General features: G+C 40.8%; 1 protein-coding gene across 2 annotated transcripts; it reads left to right on the top strand.

Annotated features, from left to right (window-relative positions):
* Window positions 1–21: 21 nt before the first annotated feature.
* On the top strand, window positions 22–23535 carry PVALB (parvalbumin). 2 transcript variants are annotated; one of them, XM_073644370.1, is made up of 5 exons: window positions 22–155; window positions 9172–9245; window positions 12323–12455; window positions 19774–19883; window positions 23340–23535. In XM_073644370.1, the coding sequence occupies exons 2-5, from the start codon at window positions 9185–9187 to the stop codon at window positions 23366–23368; spliced, it is 333 nt and encodes a 110-aa protein (XP_073500471.1). In that variant the 5' UTR covers window positions 22–155; window positions 9172–9184; the 3' UTR covers window positions 23369–23535. The 2 variants fall into 2 exon arrangements, with proteins under 2 accessions (XP_073500471.1, XP_073500472.1); XM_073644371.1 differs by having other exon boundaries at window positions 129–202.
* The last annotated feature ends 1342 nt before the right edge of the window (window positions 23536–24877 follow it).

The raw sequence follows: 24877 nt of genomic DNA, 5'->3' as shown, positions 1-24877 counted from the left end.
TATCTGACACCAAGCAATCTAGATGCTGAGGAGGAGGGGATGGACTTTCCCGAAATAGAACAGATGGAGAAAGTATTTAAGAGGGAATCCCTTCTTAGGGGCACCTCACCGTTGCCTTATCTCAGCCCTTCCCACGGATCCTGATCCATCCCCAAGTGAGTACAAGGGGAGGAGGCTCTGGGTAGAAGAGACTGGATCTACAGTAAGAGAGGATGCAAGGCACTGATACATGCTAAGTGCCAGTGCACATTTGTCAGGACTAGCCTTGAGGCCATTGGCATTGTTGGATAGTATAGCTATACACATCTGATTGTGCATTGGGAATGAGTTACCATTAAGGTACTAGCATTAATTCATTATATTAAAAGGCTTTACAGCCTGATATTTTTCATTTGCAAGCTGTGCATGGTCAGCAGAGAACTTTGGATGATCAGACGTGATCAATGGTTCACTGCTGTACTGGTAGTTCGTCCATGGCAGCAGGTGTCTACAAACCATGAGATAAAATCAGAGGGGTCAAATCTAAGTGTGTATGGCTAGCTTTAGTATATATTTTTATTAGTATATCTTGGGTGAACATTGGACCAGTAAAGAGGTATTCCCATCTTAGACATTTGTTCTCAAAATTTTTTGGAAGCGAACGGAGAAGCTGTGCATGTGCAGCCACCTCTCCATCCCTGTTCTCGAAACTGGTGCGGGTCGCAGACCTGGGAACCCTCATTTTCAATGTCAGAAATGGGAATACCACTTCAGCGATGCAAGGAATAGGAAACAAGGAATAGGAATTGTCTTTTAAAGAGGAACTTTCACTGCAAATTTTAATTGCAACTGTTCCACTGATTCTGGAACAGTTTTTTTCTTTTTTTTATGTTCCTCTCCATTCAAAAGTTATGCCCCCTCTATTAAATAAGATGAAAATGTTCCCTTCAGCCAACTGGGCATATACCACAGAACTTCTCTGTGTGCGTTTGCTTTATTCTCTATGACAGAAGTTCTATGGTTTAAGCCGAGTTGGCTGAAACAAAAATTTGCATCTTTATTACCGGAGGGCATAATTTTGGAACATAAAAATAATAAGGAAAACCGTTCCAGAATCAGTGGAAGAGCGCCAATTGGATGAGGTACTTAGTTTATATTATAAAAAATCCAGTGAAAGGTCCTCTTTAATATATGATCGAGTACAAGAGTGAAGGAATGATCAATTTGTAAGATACATAAGAGGATATACTGCTCTGTATGTTCAGAATGCATAAAATGTTCAGTTGGGAAAAGTCATGATGAGATTTTTCACTTGCCGTATTTTATGAAATATTTTGCACTTATATTAGGTAGATTGAAGTCTCTGCAAATGTGTAAGTCGTATTGCAAATGCTTTTATGCATAAATAGCCGTAAAAGCAGGAGCAAATATCAAACTTCTATTAATCTTCATATGTCCAAAATGCAGATGATGAGCAAGCGGGCATGTAAAGCTGGGCACAGTACCATTACATAAGCAAATACAGACCGTACTCGAGTTCATGGTCCTAAATGTCACCATGTTCCATTCTCTAAGCCAAGGGTAATGGATCCTTACGGGGGCACAAATATGTAGACTCAGCAAATGTATTCAATTATTGAATTGAAGCCTTAACTAGCTCTCAAAGATCATTTGAAATAAGAGTATGTGTCTACTCGTTTCGTTTGATGCAGATGTGGTCTGAAACTGTTGGGCGTAAATGTGAGTGACAGATTTACGAGGATGTGTCGGAGGAGTATCAGTAAGGATCTGCAATAGGCTAGCATTGTAAGCCTGGCCTAAATATGGGCACAAGTAGTGGCGGTCCAGTTGGCAGCTTCAGAGTTTTGGAAATTCAAGAAGTTTTTTTGGCTGCCAAAAAACTGAGGAACATTATAGTAAGAACATTTTATTGACTAGCTTATTAAAGAAAAACTCTACCTTTTTGGGAGACTACTAATCCTTCAAGAGAACTAATGTGAAAGTGCCAATCATTGATTTATATAGATCATTAGAAATGTAATATATTTGCATTGTCAGTAGGAAACGTGGACTTTCCAAACATCAGAGAAGACCTAGTATAGTGTAGTTTATTTATTTTTTTATTTTCTTATATAGCACCATTAATTTCACAGCACTTTACAGATATTATCATCACTGTCCCCATTGGGGCTCAAAATCTAAATTCCCTATCAGTATGTCTTTGGAGTGTAGGAGGAAACTGGAGAACCCGGAGGAAACCCTCACAAGCACGGGGAGAACATACAAACTCCTTGCAGATGTGGTACTTGGATGGATTAGATCTCAAGCCCCAAGTACTGCAAGAATACAGTGCTAACCACTGAGCCACCCTGCTTATGTGGTATGGGATTAGTTAGAGATGTGAACCGTTTCATAAGATACATGGCATAAGAAATATATATTAGTATTTCTCAACATAGATACCTGTTAAGAAATCAATGATAAACCCAAGCTTTATAAAGTAGAAGAGCAGATAACTTCTACATGAGCTCAAGCAACACTTGGCGTTAAGTAATATCAGATTATTTTAATCATAATTATCTAATCTATATAATCATTAGTGAATTGATTATTAAAGGTAAACTGATTTCTAACAATTTTATTTTAGTTTTGTATAATGTATTGTACTATTATATCATGTACTTAAGCTAATACTCCCATTTTGCTAATACTGACCATACACATGAGATCTGTTGGTCAAACTGTTCTTTCACCAGACAGCTATCTCTCCTGAATCCCTCAAAAAAATCAGCCCTTGTTTTGGCAAAGCATGTATTTTCAGTGGAGGAAAAAAAGCTCCTGCCAGACACCTCTGGCAGTGGCTTTTTTCCCCTGAAAACAGAAGAACTAGCAATTAAAAAATTCTAAGAGTCCTATCCTTCTCTCGCTTGTCATCATCTGTCCTCAGCTAGTCATCCCTCTTTAATCTCACCTGCTGGAAGCCTTAAGTCTTAATTATAGAGGTCCATGAAGCTGTTATACATGGAGTTGTTTGATCAGATCTTCACACTAGGGACATGACATGCAGAAATAAAGTTAGCTATACACTTTAGATACAGTTGCACTTGATTAAATAATTATTATCCTTCTTGACCCCCTCCATACACATGAATGAAACTGTCAAACATCTAAGACAGTAGATTATATCCCGTCTGAGAACAAAAGGATTGGGCATGTTGAAATCCAACTGACTAATCCTTTTCTCCCCTGAAATCTGTTGTAAGGGAATAGTCGAGAGGCTCCGATACCAGACCTGATAAAATTGATGTTTGGCCCCATTAATATATAAGACAGAGTGGTCATTAAAATAGTTCGGTCCCTTGCTAGCAAGAGTTAAGATAGCAATTAGTTTTGATCCTACACAGACACCATTTTTTTTACATAATGCAAATAACAAGTTATAACATTTTGTCTATGTGCATTCTCCAGGCAAAGGGGCGCACTATCCTCATTATAAAGCAGTGCAACTATAATAAAAGTATCCAATTTTTGCTCCTATTTTATTCCTGCTCTTCTCTTGAGTTTTCCATTTTTTGTACTTTTTAAATCCTTCATACGGTTCCAGAGATATGGGCCTTTTTACTTGGTGCTGATCTTTACTAAGGGGGCGGTGCTTACAGGGTAGAGCAGCCCAAAGACACGCCCCTAGAGCAACCTGTAAGCCACACCCCCTTAGTACTGGCCAAAATATGTAGCACCAAATAAAAAAGACCCATATCTCTGGAACCGTATGGTGGATTTAAAAAATACAAAATATTAAATAATCAGAGGACCAACGGGAATAATATAAGAGCAAAAATGGCCACTTTTAAGCTAGTGCCAGATCCTCCTTAAAGTAGAGAATTAACAGAAATGGAATGATGTTATTAAAAGACTGAGTGTAATTGGCAAAGAGTTAATGAAGATTTGCTTGCGATGCAGAAGTGATGCGGTATTATTTCATAAAGATAGTTAAGTTGCCCTCTAGCTGTCATAGTCAAATGCTGAAAAAAAAGGAACAGGCACTGAAATTGTGTGAAATTGTGCAACATTGGCCCCAACTCCCTAGTAGATGCTGGTGTATCTGCTCCATGTAAGCGTTGGCCAATGCACAATATATCAGGAGACAGATGCTGAAGTGTAATAACTGTCACGTCCATGTATTTATCAATAGGATTAATGAGCACTGCATTGTACATTATATACCGTCACCAAATGCTGCGCCAGATACAACCCCTGCAGCACCGCTCCTACATTCATGTCATTTATATTTATGATGATTGTGATGGGACTAAAAGCCGTCGCCTTTATTGCTCGCAAAGACTGAAGAATCAGACAAGTGGATGTTAATAATCGTTAACCCTTCACTGCAGAAATGCTGACGACACGCAGAAGGCATCAAATTGAGAGTGCAAATCTATGGAGGCTTCAGTCGGCTCTCGAAATAGTGAGAAGTGATTTAATTTTACCCCATGTTTTAACGAGAACATATTTACGGGTGCAGCTTGTTCTCAGGATGTGGTATTAGGGCAATGCTATTAACCCTTTTACAAATGTCAAAGCTGCTCAGCGTGCTAATGAACTACTTGTCGTGTGAGTCTCATATCCTAGATCTTATAGTGGGGGATTAACTGAGGACCGCTCTAAGGTATCACGTAGCTGGAACAGGTGGCAATGTTCGGTTATGTAAGGCCAGTCAGCAGCCCGGAGTGTTATATGGTTTCCTTCAGACTGTCTCATATTTTAATTACTGTCTGATCATTATATTTTTTCCAAGATAATAAAGTATGAGAGGTCCATGACCATTCTGGGAATATGAGCTTGGTCGGGTGATGTTACGTTGTCCGGCCACATAAGACATTAGTATTTTAATGGATTAATGTAACGACCGTATGACTCGGGCACGCGCTCTACTTTGTTTTGATGGATGGCTCTTGTCCCCATGGTTTTCAATGAAGCCGTGAACATATCTGATTTTTTTCAAGGACCAAGTGGTCAAAGGAAGAAAGTCTCAACACACGATTATCAGATCGCGCTCGGTCATTCATGTCTACGGGTCTGTGGAAAAAGTCATCATCAGAGTACGCTCTGGTTTTCACGGACTGACAGAATGGAGAAATTTTTTTTTTTTTTTTTCATAATCGAGAAAATCTGATCACACTCTGATCAAACTCAGAGTGTGACTAGCATTATCAAACTGATTTTCTCGGAGGAGAGAAAAATTGTTGTGTGACCTTAGCCTGAAAGACAATCTGTTCTACTGACGGTTCCAGGTGGAGGGCCACTACTGGACTCTTCCTTTTTTTGGGCCCCCCTTTATGGGCATAACGTGAAACTCAAGGGCCCCCACTGTCTTTAATAGGATTTGTCTTCTCATATGGACGAAAAGGACCTTTTGGACCTTCCAAGGCTCCAGGTTCTTGGTGCAACTGCAACCCCTGTACCCACTATAGTTGCACTCCGGTTGTATGTTTCTATGGAGTACCTGTTTAAAGATTTGGGGTGAAATTTAATAAGACTGGATTTTGTACACTTGTCTTTGTCCAGAGTAGAGGGGAAAATGTGATAAATCTATTAAATGGCATAGACAAAAATGTGTCGTATTTTTGACTGTGCACTACAATGGCAAAAAATTGTGCATTATTATTTTTGGCATATTCAGGAGTAAATTATATTAAATCTGTTGGGTGGTTGAAGACCTCACAACTCCGCTAAGCACAGCTCACTTTTTGGAAAAGGGACTTTCATACCAGAATTTTGCCTCTGCTTTTTTGGAAAAGCCATGAGAGCGTCATAAAAAATGATAAATTCTTTGCATAAAATCAGCGACTTTCACACCAGAATTTGTCCCCTAACCGCTTTAATAAATTTATTGTGCTGAAATATCTTAAATGTAATCGAGAAGGTTCTAAAATACTTTCCCTTTTAATTCTTGCCAAGTATTACCCATTAGAGATATTCGGCATAATAGGACACATGAGATGGAGCAGAGGGTTAGATCGGGTCTATATTACTGCTACTACTCCATAAATACACAGCTAACGCCCCAGGTGCCAGTTGCTTCAGCCAGAAAAAGAGTGATGCCAACACAGAATATGGGAGGGGGTAGCAGGATACAGTTACTATTAAACCGGGGATGCATAACACCCTGCACTGTCAGCAAGTAGGAGAAAATGTAGCTTGGCAGACACAATGAGACCCTCGGCATCGCTCCCTGGTGTGAATCATATTTTGCCACAAAGAAATGGGTCGTTTCTCATCCAGGCACTTGTATATCTCATGGACAATCCTGACATTTCCCACTATGTGCGTCACACTTTCTTAGTAATCCGATCAGTGTCTCCACTAGTCAGGAAAATGTCACTAAGGCTATAATGTCCTTCGCCTTTTTTTTTTCCTCTTCTTTCTCATCCAGAAGAAGCAACACTCAAATGTACCACCAATGCCAACGTCGGGAAACCAACGAATGCATTTTTTGTTAAAGGGCACAGGGCCACAGTTATGGAAACCCTTTTGCTTTGAGGTGTTGAGGCTAAAAGTGTACCTTGGTATTCTCGATGTGGCATAGTGCTCGGGGCTTGAGAGATGCATCCATCAAATGGTCTTAAAGTGACCTCAGTGCTCTCCCCTTACACCGAGGCTAGAAAAACATTTTATCATGTCTGTGTTGCATCTATAATGTTAAGGTATGGAATTTGTTCACATACCTTTGTGTCTGACCTGAGATGACCAGAACAATAAAAAAAAGTTGTGCAAAAGTCTGGCATCAACAATCGGACTGAAAAACTCTGCGGTCAACTTTATGATCCGGCTCGTTGACCAGTCCAATTACTGATCCCATAGAGATCACTGGAATAAGAAAACGATGGGACCAGTCACCTATGTTGACGCACCCTTATAGGGATTTTTTCACTAGTATGTTATAAATAGATCATCACTTTCAGATTGGTGGGGGTCCGACACTGCCACAAATCAGCTGTTACCAGCTATGGCAGGGGGAGGATGTAAACACTATATATGGATCGAAGCTGATCTGCAGAACCAGGCAGCGGCCACTAAAAAGTTTGGAGCAGTGGTTCAACTCTGTACACGGTTTACATTGGGCCACTGCCGCAACTGGTAACAGCTCATGGGTGGGGGGTTCCCAGGTGCCGGACCACCACTAATCTGATATTGATGAACCATCCTAAGGATAGGTAATCAGTATCAATATAACGGATAGCCCTTATAAATACCAGCGGATTTGGGCTACCATTGACCTAAGGAGTATGATGGAACGTGTGGTCTGTATTGTCTACATTGACTTCTAGGGACTGATTGGCTGTAATCATCTAACTACAATACAATAAACGCAAGGATAATTCCATGGGTAAAGATTATCTCCGTTAGTAAGTCCCTCAAAAATCTACTCATTCCATGACTGATCCTGCTTGGCTTTGTGAATAAATATTACTTCTAGTCTTGAAAAGTCATCATTAAAAGTTTACACTCGCAGTTTGTAAAAGATATAATTGCCGATTCTCCACCGTAGTCCCTTTGCTATGCAGGTACTTTCATCTGCCACTTAGTTCTTGAAATGTCGAGTTTTGTAATGATATTCTTTAAATAAACAGGTTGCCAACTCACACCCAATTGTTTCCCTATTGATTGAAAACACCAGACTTTTGTCACTGACAGATATGTAATATTGGATCATTTTTCTTAATTCAAAGCTCCACTCCAGCGTTTTTCTCTTCAATTCCACAGCTGGAGTGGTATCACTAATGTTTCCTGCCCCTAGTATTATACTTACCAGCCGCAGTCTTCTTCTGTTCTCAGTGCCTCTCCGGTCTTTGGTGTTTGCTGGACAAACCGGAAGTCAACTCAATGTAAGTCTATGACCACAAAGAGGCCAGAACGAGACCCTCATAGACTTCCATTGAGAGCTTGTGATTGTTACCTCTGACTTCCGGTCAGTCAGAAGTTGCAGTCACAAGATGGCAGCTGTTGACCGGAGCGGCTTTAAGAAAGAAATTACAAAGTCTTATATTTTTGACTTGTTTGATTTGGTTCTCTTTATCTACGTTTAGGACTTGTGTGAAAATCCAATGTAGTTTTAGGTCAAATTTATGCAGTAGTAACGAAAGTTCTGAGGGGTTCACAAACTTTTAAACACCACAATGAAGAGTTTCTATGCATGTAGGAAGGAAAGTATAGTGACTGCTAGCAGCTAAGACTTAGGGCACGAAGTCTATCATCAAGGGCAATGGGCCTTGGTGCCCAAGTCTATTGATGCCAGCGTCCTGGTACTGGAATAAAAAGAGTAATTAATGCCAAGGTCAAGCCGTTCTGCTCCTGCTCTATACAAAATACATGTCTTTTCTGGCTTTATTGGTATATTCCTCTGCATTCAGGGATGCCCCATAGTTTCTGACTGCAGGGTATTCATCTCACCTGGCACCAGCCCTGATCTGCAATGCAGGTACTGCTATAATGCACAATACATCGTCCTTTATAATTATGACCTATAACGATACGCTGTGTGCAGGATAGGAAGGGTTGGCATGATTGACAGAAGGGTGTTAACTATTTAAAAGTTACTTCTAATTGCTATTTTTCCATTATTAAAGCCCAGCACCCTACATGAGTTAATTCCCACGTCATTTTTGCTGCAGGCATGCAGCGTTTAGGAGGAATATCAGCAAACTGGGGAATGGCTTTGCCAGTGGCGGATTATATGCAGTATGATAAAGCACAGTCATGCCAGTAAAGCCTTTACTGCAAAATTAAGCAGCAAGTAAGACTAATCAATGAAAAAAGAAAAAAATCTTTGCTGCGCTTTGATGTAACTGCAGGAAGAAAATGATTTATGCTAAGAGCATGCAAAGCTTATCAGTGAAACTATAGGAGGCTGAAAGAGCATTAACCCTCTCGGTAAGATGGCTATATAGTGGGGAACCTGGCTCGGTGATTATACGCAGAGGATAATGTGACATTGGTAAATTCTCAGGTGACTGGCATATTGCCCCGTGGCTTAGTGCCAGCAGTTTCACCCTCAGCTAGCCACCCCCCTTAATATACTGTCACCGGAGTTTGCGTGCCTGCAAGCAGCCGCAGTCAGGTCGGCTGCCCCCTTGGAAGTGATGAGTCCAGCAGAACATACCCTGCCTCTCAGTCTGTCCCATTCTCTTGCAGATCCAGAGCCGCAATGTCTATGACTGATGTACTCGCTGCTGCTGACATCTCAAAGGCTGTGGGGGCCTTTGCAGGTAAGGGAAGTTATGCTTTATGTCTATGCTTTTGGGAGAAATTAAAACTTATTTTGCCTAGAAAAATTTTTTTTTCTAAAATCTATCAATTTTACAGGATGGGCCAATGTCCTACTTTTCCCGGAAAGTCGAAAAAGTGCTGATATATGGAGGTCTATTCTGAACTCCAAGCCGGCACTCAATTTTGTATGACTTTTCTATATCCCTTATATACAAAAAAACTTGAAAACTCACTTTTAGCAGAGGAGTGACCTTGATCAACCCATGCAAAGCTTTATTGCCCAAGCTGCATCTTCATTTCCCCGGTCCCCTCCCATCCCCGGTCTTTACTTCTTATCTGCTCTACGCTCTTTCCTGCTGACTTGTGCATCCGATCCCCCATCCTCCCATCTCATCCCTTATTCTTTTGTGACGATCTCGCCGTCTGTCCTTCACAACTGGTTATGTCTGTATAAATCTGCAAAAAAAAAAGAAAAAAAGTGAGTCGTTAGAGCGTGTTCACTCTAAAGGAACATCTGATTAACATCTTTATATCACGGCAAAAATTGCAGCCTGAGGGACACCGAAGCCGTATTGTTCCCTGAAAGCGATTAAAGATGAAATGATGCCGGCGTCATATCCAGCCTGGATTATGATATGCTGTAAATTGTGTCATATAAAAAAAAAACCTTCTTCATCGTGTAATCTAGAGCATGACATTTAAAGAGATACTTTATTAACTACATCTGGTAATAACTCCTATAGAGAAAATGTGGAATTACTGTAGTATGACAAAATAATACATCAAAAATTCACTCTGCATTGCTCGGGACCTCCAAGATCCTATTCCAATATGTAGTAGGTTCGATAATATTAGCAAATACCTCCAATTAGAAATGTAGTATAGTTCTTCTGATTAGCTATGTTGCTTACCCCATATACAGGGCATTGCAGTAGCTTAGGTATTCATGGTTATGACCACTCATATAGTGACAGTTAACTGTTAGTGACCATAACTATGGATACCTAAGCTACTGCAATGCTCTGCACATGGGGAAAGCAACATAGGCAATCAGTAAAACTATACTACGTTTCTAATTGTAGGAATTTGCTAATATTATTATTAGCAAATAATAATAGCCCTTTAAAGCAACTCTGGTTAAAGGAACGACTCTTTTTGTTTGTCCTGTTAGAGTATAAAGATCTACCCTCCTCTTCTTCTAGCAGAGCTGCATTGGCATAAAGGGGTATTCCCATATCCAAGATCCTATCCCAATATGTAATAGGTAATAATAATAATATTAGAAAATACCTCTAATTAGAAATATAGTATAGTTCTTCTGATTAGCTACATTGCTTACCCCATGTGCAGGGCAGTAGCTAGGTATTCATGGTTATGACCACTAATATAGTGACAGTGAGTTGCTAGTGGTCATAACTATGGATATCTAACCTACTGCAATGCCCTTCGCATGGGGTAAGTGATATAGCTAATCAGAAAAACTATACTGCATTTGTAGTTGGAGGTATTTGCTATTATTATTATTATACCTACTACATATTGGGATAGGTTCTTAGAGATGGGAATAGCCCTTTAAAGCAACTCCAGTTAAAGGAATGACCCCTTTTGTTTGTCCTGTTAGAGTATAAAGATCTACCCTCCTCTTCTTCTAGCAGAGCTGCATTGGCATACATTGGGACCAATGGACTCCCATTGACTCTTCTTCCCAAAGTGTGCACGCAGTGATTCCTTTGCTCAAAAAAAGAGGATCCCAAAGTTAGTAACCCTTTTAAAATATTTACAGTTTTGTCATTTCCATCCGTCATGATGACCAAAGCTCTTAGTAACAGATATATGATGATTATCCCAAAAGCCTGCCAAAGAATAATTAGCTATTCTCATTATGTGTATGGGCATATTTATTATTGAAGGGCATTAAATGGAAAATTAAAGGCTCTTTTTACATAGACTTTATAGATTCGGTTAAATAGAAACCTTGACGCAATGCAGGATCCATTGAGCAATGGACACCAGGGTCAAACCATTGACTTATGCGCATACAATGGGGGTATATCCATTGACTAAGCACATGTATATATTCCATCTTACGTTCATGGGACATGTGCTGACTAACATATTTAATATGAACTAGCTTCCTATCACACTAGAGAGGACTTTTTTAACCTCTTAAAGGCCCAACACCATTTTTTGACAATGGGCCTTTCGAGTCCCAAGTCTGCAGCTTTGTCTTTTGATGTAACTGAATTAAAGAAGAATTCCTATCTCCAAGATCCTATCCCCATACGCAGTTGCTGTAATAATAATAAAATGAGCAAATACCTTCAATTAGAAATGTAGTTCAGTTCTTCTGATTCGCTATGTCGTTTACCGCATGTGCAGGTCATTGCAGTTGCTTAGGTATTCATGGTTATGAACACTCATGTAGTGACAGTTAGTTAGTAAGCTGTTAGTGGTCATAAACTTGGATATCTAAGTTACTGCAATGCCCTGAACATGGGGTAAGCGACACAGTGAATCGGAAGAACTATACTACATTTCTAATTGGAGGTATTTGCTAAAATAATTATTATCACATCTACTACATATTGGGATACGATCTTGGAGATGAGAATAATGATACCCCTTTAAAGCTCCTGCAATCTAGCACGAGCAGGTCAGATGCTGCGCTGTCAGAGGAGGAGACAAATCTGGGTTATACTTCTTCTGTCTTCTCTCTTTAAGGCTACATAGCATTCAATAAGTGCTATGGAGTGAGAAGAAGCATAAATAATGCCGATGCTTCTTTTAGACCCGGCAATCGCTTGATTGCTGGGTGTCTCCCCAGCGCAGCAGAGCGGATTACCTAGATTAGCTCTGCTGTCACTTGCGTCATGACATTTGGCTGTTTTCACTTGGAATCTGGGCTCCTATGGATGCCCCCAAAGTCTTTTATGACATCTTGGTGGTTGCTTAATGACCTGCATGATAAAACTCTAGGAGCAGAAGAGAAACATTTTGGCCATATCAGTGTATTGCTCACTTTGTAATTACTAAATATAGTAATTAAATATTTGACATTTCTTATATTTCCATCCAGCTGCTGACTCTTTTAACTACAAGAAATTCTTCGAGTTGGTTGGCTTGAAGTCCAAGAGTAAAGACGTCATGAAGAAAGTATTCGGAATCCTGGATCAAGATGCCAGTGGATTCATAGAGGAGGAGGAGCTGTGGTGAGTAAATGGACAGGTATCTGGTGGAAGAAGAAAAACTACATTTTTCCATTTTCGGAAACCATAAATTTTACATATCATTCCTTAACAAAGGCAAATGGAACATAAAGTATGCTTGTATGTCTAACTATGTGTGCAGACCAACTGATATGCTGGGTTACTTTCATTGGTTCATTAAATTAAAATAATACATAGGAAATATTATAAAAAACGCTGAGCATTGGGCGCTAACGGTTGGGGATATCTCGGCTAAGAGAATCCAGCGGAATGTATAATCAATAGATACTTTATTAAAGTAATATTTAAAAATAAGTAATTAAATAAAACAGTAGGGGCATATATAGAAATTATGGGGCCATATAGCAAAATTCCTAATTACCTCCCTCCAAAAAAAAATCAAAAATATTAAGCAGAGTCACTGAGCATAGATATAGTCACAGAAGAACTTTCAAAGAATGAGAGAGGGACAGGTATTGCGGTACAAACACTAAAATTGTGCCCCTATTGAAGCACCTTAGTTTTCTTACCAACTACTATGATACTCCTTTCATGCCACTCATAGAGTATGATGCTCCTAAAAATGCCCCCCACAGTATGATATTCCCACAGTGAATTCCCCTACACAATTTTCCCCAACTACACTGCACAGTATGATGACCCCACAAGACCCCTACTAAAGTTTTATGCCCCCAGAGTGCCTGCAACATAGTATGATGCTGCCACAGTGCCCCAAACAAAGTATGATGCCCCCACTGTGACCTCCATGCATTATAATGCTTTCTACAGTGCCCCTCAACACAGTATAATGCCCCCCCACATGCATCCTACCCAGTGTGATGGCCCTAAAGTGCCTCCACACACGGTATGATGTCCCCACAGTTCCTCCACACAATGTGATACCCTCACAGCTCCCCACACGATATGATGCCCCCACACAGTATGATATCCCCCCCCACACACACACACAGTATGATGTCTCCACACAAAGTATAATGGCTGTCACAGTTTTCCCACACGCACAGTATGATGACCCCCACATCCACCCAACACAGTATGATGCCCCCCCATATCCACCCAACATAGTATGATGGCCCCCCCACATCCACCCAACACAGTATGATGCCCCCCCACATCCACTCAACACAGTATGATGCCCCCCACATCCACCCAGCACAGTATGATGCCCCCAAAAACATCCACCCAACATAGTATGATGGCCCCCCACATCCACCCAACACAGTATGATGGCCCCTCACATCCACCCAACACCGTATGATGCCCCCCCACATCCACCCAACACAGTATGATGGCCCCCCACATCCACCCAATACAGTATGATGCCCCCCACATCCACCCAACACAGTATGATGCCCCCCACATTCACCCAACACAGTGTGATGCCCCTAAAGTGCCTCCACACATGGTATGCTGTCTCCACAGTTCTCCCACATGGTGTGATGCCCTCACAGCCACCCACACAATATGATGCTCCCACACAGTATGATCCCTCCCACAAAAACACACAGTATGATGTCTCCACACAAAGTATAATGACTGTCACAGTTTTTCCACACACACACAGTATGATGGCCCAAACACCCCCTCTCACAGTATAATAGCCCAAACCATCTCCTCCCAGCTCAGTATGATAGCCTCCACCCTTCAAGCACTGACTGACAAAATAAAAAAAAAAAACAACCTAGCCCCATTGTCCCGATGCCCTGCTCCAGTCCGTGCAGTGTCTGTACTGAGGCCTCACATAGCAGGCACGATCTAGTGACATCACCGCTCCTGCTGTGCTGAGATGAGGCACACAGAAAAGGGTTGTCTTTAGTAGACAATCCCATTAAAAGGAACCGGTCACCGAATGAAAAATACACAGGCTGAACAGTGGTACAGGGAGCCATTGAATTGGAGACACTGAACCATTGAACTCAACTGTATGTGGATCCCTATGATGCAGATATTGAAATTGTCACACTGGGAGTGGAGGGAGGGAGTTCAGCTCTGCACTGAGCCCCCCTGGTCATGGTGTTCATGTGGTCTTCCTCTGCCACTACAAAACAGCAAATGTCATGGAAAAAATAGAGGATAAAAGTATCTAAATAATGACATTTCTTAGACACGTTTCAGCCCCCTACCTTCCAAAAAGAGTGACCATTCTCCCCAACACTATCCAAATGAAATCTAGATGAAAAAAATAGCTTATACCGGCCATACTCAATATAATAATGCTAGACGAACCTGAGGATTTTGGCAGTGTACGGTGGCCTCCACACTGTACCCTGATGGCAGATGTCACCGAAGAGATGGACGGTAGTGTCAAACTCCCCTCTCCACACACACACTAGATGCTGGTCATCTGAGTGTTCAGCCATTAACTAAGGTATAGAGCTAGCTTTAGATACTACGCAGTGTATAAATACTAGCAATAGCTATACTACAACAAAAAGATACGTAATAAATTAAACCACTCAAAAGCAAACTCTTCTAAAACACCATAAGCAAGAAATATTTACCACCAGAAGACAACACATGCCCACAACTTATATTGACATGTATACTACATATTACCTTAGCAAAAATGCTAAAAACATGTTAAATTTTCCTTCCTTTTACTTAACCATTTCTATCGAGAACTATCGATATAGAACAGTATATTCTATGATATTAAAACCACAATCTCAGGAAAACCTTTCGAGGAAACATGAACATTCCACCAGGAATTCTATAAACCTCATTAAAATCAATACACACAATATATATATGGCAAAACAACAGCCCTCCACATAATAATGACCAGGCCAGGGTACAAGTCACATGTGACTAGACCATAGCCAAAGAAAATGCCAACTCAAAAGGACATGATGAAAAGGAGGAAAGCATGAGTATATAGGCATTAAACAATTTTATTTATAAAAGGTAAGAATCATGAAACATTCATTGAGTAGTTTTAAATTTATCCTCGATGCACGTTCTGCCTGTTCTTTATCAAGAGGTGCCTCTTGATAAAGAACAGGCAAAATGCGCGTCGAGGCGCACGCCTTACAATCCTCCCTGCTTCTGTGACGCCCTTGGAGGCAGAGATCCTTCTCTTACACCCCCGGTGAGTATCTAAGTTGATAGGGGCCAGTAGAGTCCTGATATTGCAGCCTATTATGGCTTTTAGGACCTTTTTTCACAGATAAATTTAAAATGCTGACTGCTTTTTTCCCTTGAACATTGCCACCAATATATGAATTTTACCTGGTTTCTCTGTGGCACTGCAGTGTTTGGCACATTGCACCTTAAGCCCTATTGAATTTATTGTTTGATGCCTATATACTCATGCTTTCCTGCATTTCACCATGCAATATATATATAGATATATATATAGAGATATACATATATATCTCACATATATAGATGTGTCATGTGTGAGGTCACCTTGAGCACCATCAGCGTCACTATACATACATCTTATGCCTCTTTCGATTCAGTGACAATATCGAGAAAGACCCAGAGGGTTGAAACGTCACTGTCTGAATTCTTGATTATCTTTGAAGGCAAGAAAACACTTGCTAATCACTGGTGAAACATCTGACATTCCTATGCATTAGGAATCACAATAAGGCTATGTTCACACGTTGCGTTTTTGCAACCTTTTTTTTTTCTGCAGACAAAACCTGCTCTTCTTAGCAGTAAAGAAGCTGCTAACAAAGAAAAGCAGTTTTACTATGTTTTCGCTGCTTTTTTTGGTATGTTTTTTGCTGCATTTTTTTTTGTAATTATGTGTCATTTGTCTACAGTACTTTTAATTAAGTCAGTTTTATTCACCAAACACGCTGCAAAAACAGATGGCTGGACTTTTTTTGAAGCATTTCTGCCCTATTTTATTGCTTTTTATGGGTGAAAAAAATGCTGCAACAACGCTGAAAGAATTGACAGGCTGCACATTTAAAAAAAACGTTGCAATTTTCCAATTCAGCCAGGAAAAAAATAAGCAAGCGTGTGCATGAGATTTCTGAAATCTCATAGCTTTTGCTGGCACTGTAAAAAGCAGCTTTTTATTTGCATTAAAACTGCTGAAAAAAACCGCAACGTGTGAACATAGCTTACACGTCTGTTTGGTCACCTTACAGCCTTCAAAAAGGAGTGTGCCGCAAATTTCTTCAATAATTAGTGAGTGGCCACATAATCCCACTCTACCGGCACCTCCTGTTCAGACTTTGAGTACAATCCAATTTTGCTTACAAGTGTGATCCGTTAGGTATCAGCTTTCAGAACACAAAAGTTCTGCATGCTACAATTTTTCTAAAAAACACACAAAGGAACCCAGAAAGATCCCATAATAATCATCAGATCCATTTTGGACATTTACTCCATTCATCTCTTCCCAAAAAATGGAACAGACAGAACGTCCAATTGCAAGTGCGATATCTGAAGTATAGAAAATACTCTCTAAAGGAAACCTAACAAGGACTGGACTTTCATTTCAATGGATTTACCAGGACTTTAAGGATTTATTCACACTTACAGTGGTCAAAACTGCCTGTTTTCCAGGCAGAGGATGCTTTAGGAAACTCCTCATTTCTCTGGAGTTTTGTAAATCGTAAGAATCTTTTTCTAGCGTTTTTGGGGGTTTTTTGTGGTAATTTTTTTCTGCCACCGTATTTTTTTTTTTTTTTACAGTCCAGTGGGCGGTCCTATTCAGTGATTGACAGTCTTCCTTGTACAATGCAGGCAGAGATAGCTGTCAATCACTAGTAGGACCGCCCACATGACTTTCAATCTCTCCACCTATTTGTACAGTGAGGAGGATCAGCAGGGAAAACGTTTTAAAGGGGTTTTTGAGCTTACAAAAAAATTACATGTTGAAGGCATCTAGATAAAGAAGAAAAGAAGCTGCACTCATCATGGGAATCTGAGCACTGCAGCTCTGACAGCCTCCATAGGACTAGAAGCAATGACATCCCGACCAGCACTTTCCTGACTCTGCAGCCAATCAGTGGCCGCAGCGTTCAACTGACCAGTGGTCATGGCGTCATCTATAGCGGTCTGGGTTGGAGATTGTCAGTGCAGCAGCGGGGCTCGATTTTCTCAAGGCGATTATGGATTTTCTTCATCTTTTATTATTTCTTTTAAGAAGTCAAAAAATTAAACTGTTTCCATTGTAAATTAGATCTACAGGAAGGAAGATGAGCCAAAGAACTGATCGATGGATCACCACATTTTTTCTATTTTTTTTTTTTAAAACCGTGTGTTCATCAGTGTAAATGAGGCTTAAGCCACTCATGTTAATATTACATACTTCATAAAAGCTTTCAAATTTGCAAACACTTATTTCCTACTTTACACAAATAAACCTCTTAATATCTTCAAACTTGACTGATATTTTTTTTAGCGATGCAAATATTTAAGTTTCAGTGTTGAGTAATAGAGCATAATCCCATGGGGAATGAGTCTGCACATATATGTGTGTTTATATATATATATATATATATATATATATATATTTATATATATATATATATATATATATATATACATACACATATATACACTGCTCAAAAAAATAAAGGGAACACTCAATAACACATCCTAGATCTGAATGAATGAAATATTCTCATTGAATACTTTGTACAAAGCTGAATGTGCTGACAACAAAATCACACAAAAATCATCAATGGAAATCAAATTTATTAACCAATGGAGGCCTGGATTTGGAGTCACCCCCAAAATTAAAGTGGAAAAACACACTACAGGCTGATCCAACTTTGATGTAATGTCCTTAAAACAAGTCAAAATGAGGCTCAGTGTTGTGTGCGGCCTCCACGTGCCTGTATGACCTCCCTATAATGCCTGGGCATGCTCCTGATGAGGTTGCGGATGGTCTCCTGTGGGATCTCCTCCCAGAGCTGGACTAAAGCATCCGCCAACTCCTGAACAGTCTGTGGTGCAACGTGATGTTGGTGGATGGAGCGAGACATGATATCCCAGATGTGCTCAATCGGATTCAGGTCTGGGGAACGGGCGGGCCAGTCCATAGCTTCAATGCCTTCATCTTGCAGGAACTGCTGACACACTCCAGCCACATGAGGTCTGGCATTGTTCTGCATTAGGAGGAACCCAGGGCCAACCGCACCAGCATATGGTCTCACAAGTGGTCTGAGGATCTCATCTCGGTACCTAATGGCAGTCAGGCTACCTCTGGCGAGCACATGGAGGGCTGTGTGGCCCTACACAGAAATGCCACCCCACACCATTACTGACCCACTGCCAAACCGGTCATGCTGAAGGATGTTGCAGGCAGAAGATCGCTCTCCACGGCGTCTCCAGACTCTGTCACGTCTGTCACATGTGCTCAGTGTGAACCTGCTTTCATCTGTGAAAAGCACAGGGCGCCAGTGGCGACTTTGCCACTCCTGGTGTTCTGTGGCAAATGCAAAGCGTCCTCACGGTGTTGGGCTGTGAGCACAACCCCCATCTGTGGATGTCGGGCCCTCATACCACCCTCATGGAGTCGGTTTCTAACCGTTTGTGCAGACACATGCACATTTGTGGCCTGCTGGAGGTCATTTTGCAGGGCTCTGGCAGTGTTCCTCCTGTTCCTCCTTGCACAAAGGAGGAGGTAACGGTCCAGCTGCTGGGTTGTTGCCCTCCTATGGCTCCCTCCACATCTCCTGGTATCTGCTTCATGCTCTGGACACTGTGCTGACAGACACAGCTACCCTTCTTGCCACAGCTCGCACTGATGTGCCATCCTGGATGAGCTGCACTACCTGAGCAACTTCTGTGGGTTGTACTGTAGACACCGCCTCATGCTACTGTACCTCTAGGGTTGAGAGCAATGGCAAAATGAAAAAGTGACCAAAACAACAGCCAAAAAGGATGAGAACAGAGAAATGGTCTGTGCTCACCACCTGCAGAACCACTCCTTTTTAGGGAGTATCTTGCTAATTGTCTATCATTTCTACCGGTTGTCTGTTCCATTTGCACAACAGCAGGAGCAATTGATTCACAATCAGTGTTGCTTCATAACTGGACGGGATGATTTCACAGAAGTGTGATTGACTTGGAGTTACATTGTGTTGTTTAAGTGTTCCCTTTATTTTTTTGAGCAGTGTATATATACAGACACATTATATAGATATATCTATATAATGTACAGTATATACATGTACACATACTGCGCATAGATGCAATATAAATTTATGAGAATTTTTCAATAATAATAATGTAATAATAAAAACTTCTTTTAGTGCACAATGTAGCAAACATGAAATTATGAAATTGCACAATAGTACAATAATTCCTAATGACTTTCCCCATTCTCCAGTCTTATATTGAAGGGCTTCACCCCTAATGGCAGAACTCTCTCTGCCAAGGAAACTAAGGAACTTCTGAACGCCGGTGACAAAGATGGAGATGGTAAAATCGGCGTGGATGGTAAGTGTGTGGTAAAATAAGAAAGTGTCTACAGGGGTAGAGGAGCTACCTGTGTATTTTCTAAGTATCACAGTGATCCAGGATTGTAATGCACAACAGGACCACAACTCACTAAGGACACATCCTTATAATCGGCACATACACTGCATTTAATGTGGCCATATTTTGGTAGGTCTGGCCAATTTATGTGGGTTCTCCCAAAGAACATCAAAGAAGGCTACCAGACCCTTACCAGAATCCTAAAACAAAATAATTGTAGACTTCTGAATTTTTGCCTGTCTAATTATATGGGGCTTTTTTATTGGGATTTTTATCTTATATTATTAAAAGTAATGTATACTGATCTCCCACCACTATTTTCCTAGTGCTCCCTGAATCTTGTGTTTTCTTGTCTGGCCAGGTCAGACATATGACCACTGCTTTCAATCACTGGCCGCAGCAATCACATAACAGTATAACCAGTACAGGCTGTATAGAGACTAGCTCTAAACATATAGTTCCAATGATTGGTTGCAGTGGTCACATGCCTGTCCCAGCAGGAAGAGGAACCATAAAGATCAGCAGACGGCCTAGGCAGGGATAGGAAAGGAGCAGTGGGGGATTTAGTTAAGCAAAAAAATTTGGAAGACCCTGTCATGCTGGTAGTCCATGGCCGATGAACCAGAGCCCTGTGAACCTACGTCTACCTGCTGGCATCTCCGGCACCTCTTATGGTTAGTAGGCCTGGTGCGATGTCATCATTGTGGCACTACACACACATTACAATTGTGCATGGCCAGGCCGGCCAGGAGAAAATACCAGCATGTAGGAGGAGGTTTCCAGCAGCCATAGACTACCGATATCGCCATTGGACCACAAACCTAGAATATTTTTGCACAACTCTATAAAGTTAATATACATTATATTACTTTTTTTAGACCATGCTGCATGTTTTTAAGGAAACTAGGGTTAAAAAATCCCAATAATAATGGCAAAAAATAACCAAAAAATATATACTTACACTATATACACTACACTAATTACATGTTGGACAAAAGTATTGAGACACCTTGCTTAATCATTGAATTCAGGCTTTTTATTCAGTCCTATCACCACAGGCGTATAATATCCAGCAACGAGCCATGCCGTCTGCCTTTACTAATATTAGACAATTGCTCATTCTAAAAAGCTCATTGATATCGGCGCGGTCCTGTAAAAGGTGCCACCGATGTCACAAGTCAGGTCATGACATTTCTTTCATAATTAGTTGTGAGTGGCATTATGAAAAGGTATAAGAAACCGCAGCAACTCAACCATGAAGTGGAGACCATGTAAAGTTATAGAGCGGGGTCACCGAGTGCTGAGGATCAGAGGACAGAAAAGTCACCAGCGCTCTGCTGACTCCATAACTGCAGAGCTTCAAACATTAACATCAGTGCAAAAACTGTGCACCAGGAGCTTCATGGCATGGGTTTTTATAGTTAACCACCTCCATACAAGCCTTACATTACCAACCACAATGTTGTATGGAGTGGTGTAAAGCACGGGATTACTGGACTGTAGAGCATTGAAAACGTGTTTTGTCAAGCGACAAACCACACGTCTCGATCTGGCATTCTGATGGATGAGTCTAGGTTTGGCCAACATTAAAGTTTGATGGAAGAAGGATAAGGCTATGGGCTTGTTTTTTAAGGGTTGGCTTCTGCTCCTTAGTTCCAGTGAAAGGAAATCTTATTGCTTCAGCATGCAAGACAATTGGAGCTTCCAAATTAATGGGATCAGTTTGGGGAAGGCCTTCTTCTTTTCCCCATTACTATAACCAGTGCACAAAGCAAGGTCCCTAAAGACATGGTTGGGCGAGTTTGGTGTAGAAGAACATGACTGAACCCCGACCTCTACTCCATCCAATACCTTTAAGACGGATTAGAATAGAGATTGTGAGCCCAGCCATCCAATCAGTATCTGACCTCATAAATTCTCTTCTCTATGAATGAGCAAAAAATTCCCACAGATACCTCCAAAATCTTATAGTAAGCCTTCCAAGAAGAGTAGCAGCTGTTTTTGATGCAATGGAGGGGTAGCAACTCCATATTAAAGCCTATGGATTTAGAATGGGATGTCATAAAAGCTCCTGTAGGGATCCCAATATTTTCGGCCATATAATGTAACCCAACACGTGACCATGACCACAATGAGGTCCACAACAACCTCACTCATATAGCCACTGATTGCAGTGGTGAGGTATCAAAATAAGATGTCATCACTGCTGCAGAATATGCTAGGACCAGCGAGGAACCAGGAAAGTGTCATTCATCATCTTTACTTATTGTAGGCCATATTCAGATTATTTACATTTCAAATGTCTAGAAACCCCTTTAGTAAATTATGAAGTCTCCAAAACACTTTCAAAAATATATACTAACATACACCATGGAAGAAGTTTATATTATTGAACAATTTACAAAGATTGCCGATTGCCCGGAAGTGAATTAGTAAACCGGTAAGCAAGCATTTACCGGCTCCAACAACAAAACATTATTCAGTGTGAGATACGTCCTCTGGTGGGCTTTAAATCACTCTCTCAGATTCTAATTCCAATAATTCTTTGAAATGTACTTGATCTGCATTATATGCTTTAATCGATCAACATTCATTACAAATGTAATTTATTTAGTTACGGGAGAAGACATACAGAGATAATTCCAGATGCAGCATTAAATACCATTTAGCATAGTAAACATTTGGGCTATAAATCTTTCCCTCTCCATATATGTAGCAATAAAAAATAGCCAATTTATTCTAAAGACCCCCCCCCCATCATCCAACAATGTGCCTGACATCCTTGATGTTTGCATGTTGACGTTCATCAGTTTGATTGCCTTCGTATTTATGTATTTTATGATTGTTTTAACCTATATCAGAAACAGGGCCAATTTAAAGGGAATCTGTCATCAGGTTTTTGCTATGTAATCTTAGAGCAGCATGATGTAGGGTCTAAGACCCTGATTCCAATGATGTGTCACTTACTGGTCTGCATGCTGTTATTTTGATTACAATCTTAGTTTTCTCTGCTGCAGATCTAGCAGAGCTCTAAATGCTGAGCTCTGTATAACCCCGCCCACACTCCTGATTGGCTGCTTTCTGTGTACACTGTATATTGACAGAAAGCTGCTAATCAGTGGTGGGGGCGGGGTTAGACTGGGAGGCAGGAGACACCTAGCCCCCTGGTGATAATCTCCTGCTGACAAAAAACACATTTTATTGAAACAGTAGTACACAGCCCTGTAAGTGACACATCACTGTAATAAGGACCTCTGCCTCTACATCATGCTGCTCTCAGATTACATAGCAAAAAAGCTGCTGACATATTCCCTTTAAGATGGTAGTAAAAGACAAAAACACATTATTTTAGCACCATATTTGCATTTGCTTTGTGTCCTTTTCCTCAGAATGACATACTCTTATCTGTGTTCACAGAGTTTGTAACCTTGGTGAGCGAATCCTAAGCAAGAGAAGCTCTGTTGTTATTATAGCAAAGCCTTTCCCCTCCTTGGACACCAATTTATTTATTGCTCCCGTTTTATACTCCACCTCTGGTCCCTGCCTCCTGGATCGCCGTGCTGGAACAAAGCGTAACACAATGCAATAAAGGGCAAAAACATCTCAGAAACTAGACTCTGTTTGTGTTCATTCATTTATTTTTCATTATTATAATTTATTTTTTATTATTATTTTCCTTGGTTTACATCACTTTGACAATTGTGTGGTTTTAGGATTTAGTGAGGGCACACTTAGGGTGTGCACCTAACACATCTTTTTCAGGCGGTTCTGTCCGACACCTGAAAACGGCTAAGTAAACTCTTGAAAAAATAATGAACATATGCATTTATATTCAAATGTCCGTATGTTCAGTCTTTTGAGCTTCTTTTAAACGCTTCTGGTAACCAAAGATGCAAAGTGACCCCACCATTCTTCAGGTGGGTTTCGCTTGGAAGCTCCTCACGGGTTCATACAAGTAGACAAAAAACCACTGGCAATCAAAGACATTGCAAAAAGAGCTCAGGACAACCGAAAACAAGCAAAATTAAAGGAGCTTTCGAACAAAAGACATGGCTGTGTTCTGACGCATCTTCCTCCAGAAAACCTCAGTGGGTTCACGCAAGTCATGTTCTTATCGGGGTTATCCAACCAACAACAATTATCACTAAGAATGAGGATCCCATGCCTCCATTTGAATGGAAAGGTAATGAGTGACCATCGCTCCATTCACTACTATGGGTCTATGGATGTGATATTGTGCATGTGTGACTACTGCTCCCATAGAAAATGCACTGCACGAACACTGGACCCCAGAGGCGCAGCTAGGGGTTCAGCTCAGAGAGGGGACGAACATCTGAGTGGGCCCCTAACCAGTAACCCTGATAACAACTATGGTGGCACACAGATATTACTGCCATATGGTGACATATAATGACAGATACCAGTCCTGCAGAACATATAAGAGATTACAGCACAGTTATACATAGTAACTTACAGCTAACGCTCTTTCTAATGGAGTCATTTTTCCGGCGTCTTTTCCTTCTGGCCCAGACCGACATGACAACTTCTTCAAGCCATGACTTGTCAACAGAGATTACAACAAAGACACATCTGACTTCTCACATTTCCAGCACCGTTCCATCTATTCAAAATCTGCAAAAAGTACTCATCCTACTGACTGATACCCCAATACTGTGCCTGCTGCTGCCGTATGTGTCCCTATTACTGCACCTGCTGTTTGGTACAAAAACAGCTCTCCTCTTAGTGCCCCACATAATAATACCCACCACTGTGCACCTTACATAATAATAATGCCTTCTTTGTGCCCTCTAGATAGTAAAATTGCCCCCCTAGAAAATATTAATGCCCTGTGCAAATTCTCTGGAAAACAGCGTGCACATTTTGCCCCTTTGATGGCTACAATACTCTGATCACCCTTATAGCAATAATGCTTCTTAAGTGCCAACATAACATTT

The sequence above is a fragment of the Phyllobates terribilis genome, unplaced genomic scaffold (genome assembly GCF_046119375.1).
Source record: "Phyllobates terribilis strain yellow unplaced genomic scaffold, ASM4611937v1 Scaffold_8__6_contigs__length_399053987, whole genome shotgun sequence".
NCBI classification, from domain to species: domain Eukaryota; kingdom Metazoa; phylum Chordata; class Amphibia; order Anura; family Dendrobatidae; genus Phyllobates; species Phyllobates terribilis.
Note: the sequence above shows the minus strand (reverse complement) of the source record. Positions and strands in the feature narration are given on the sequence as shown.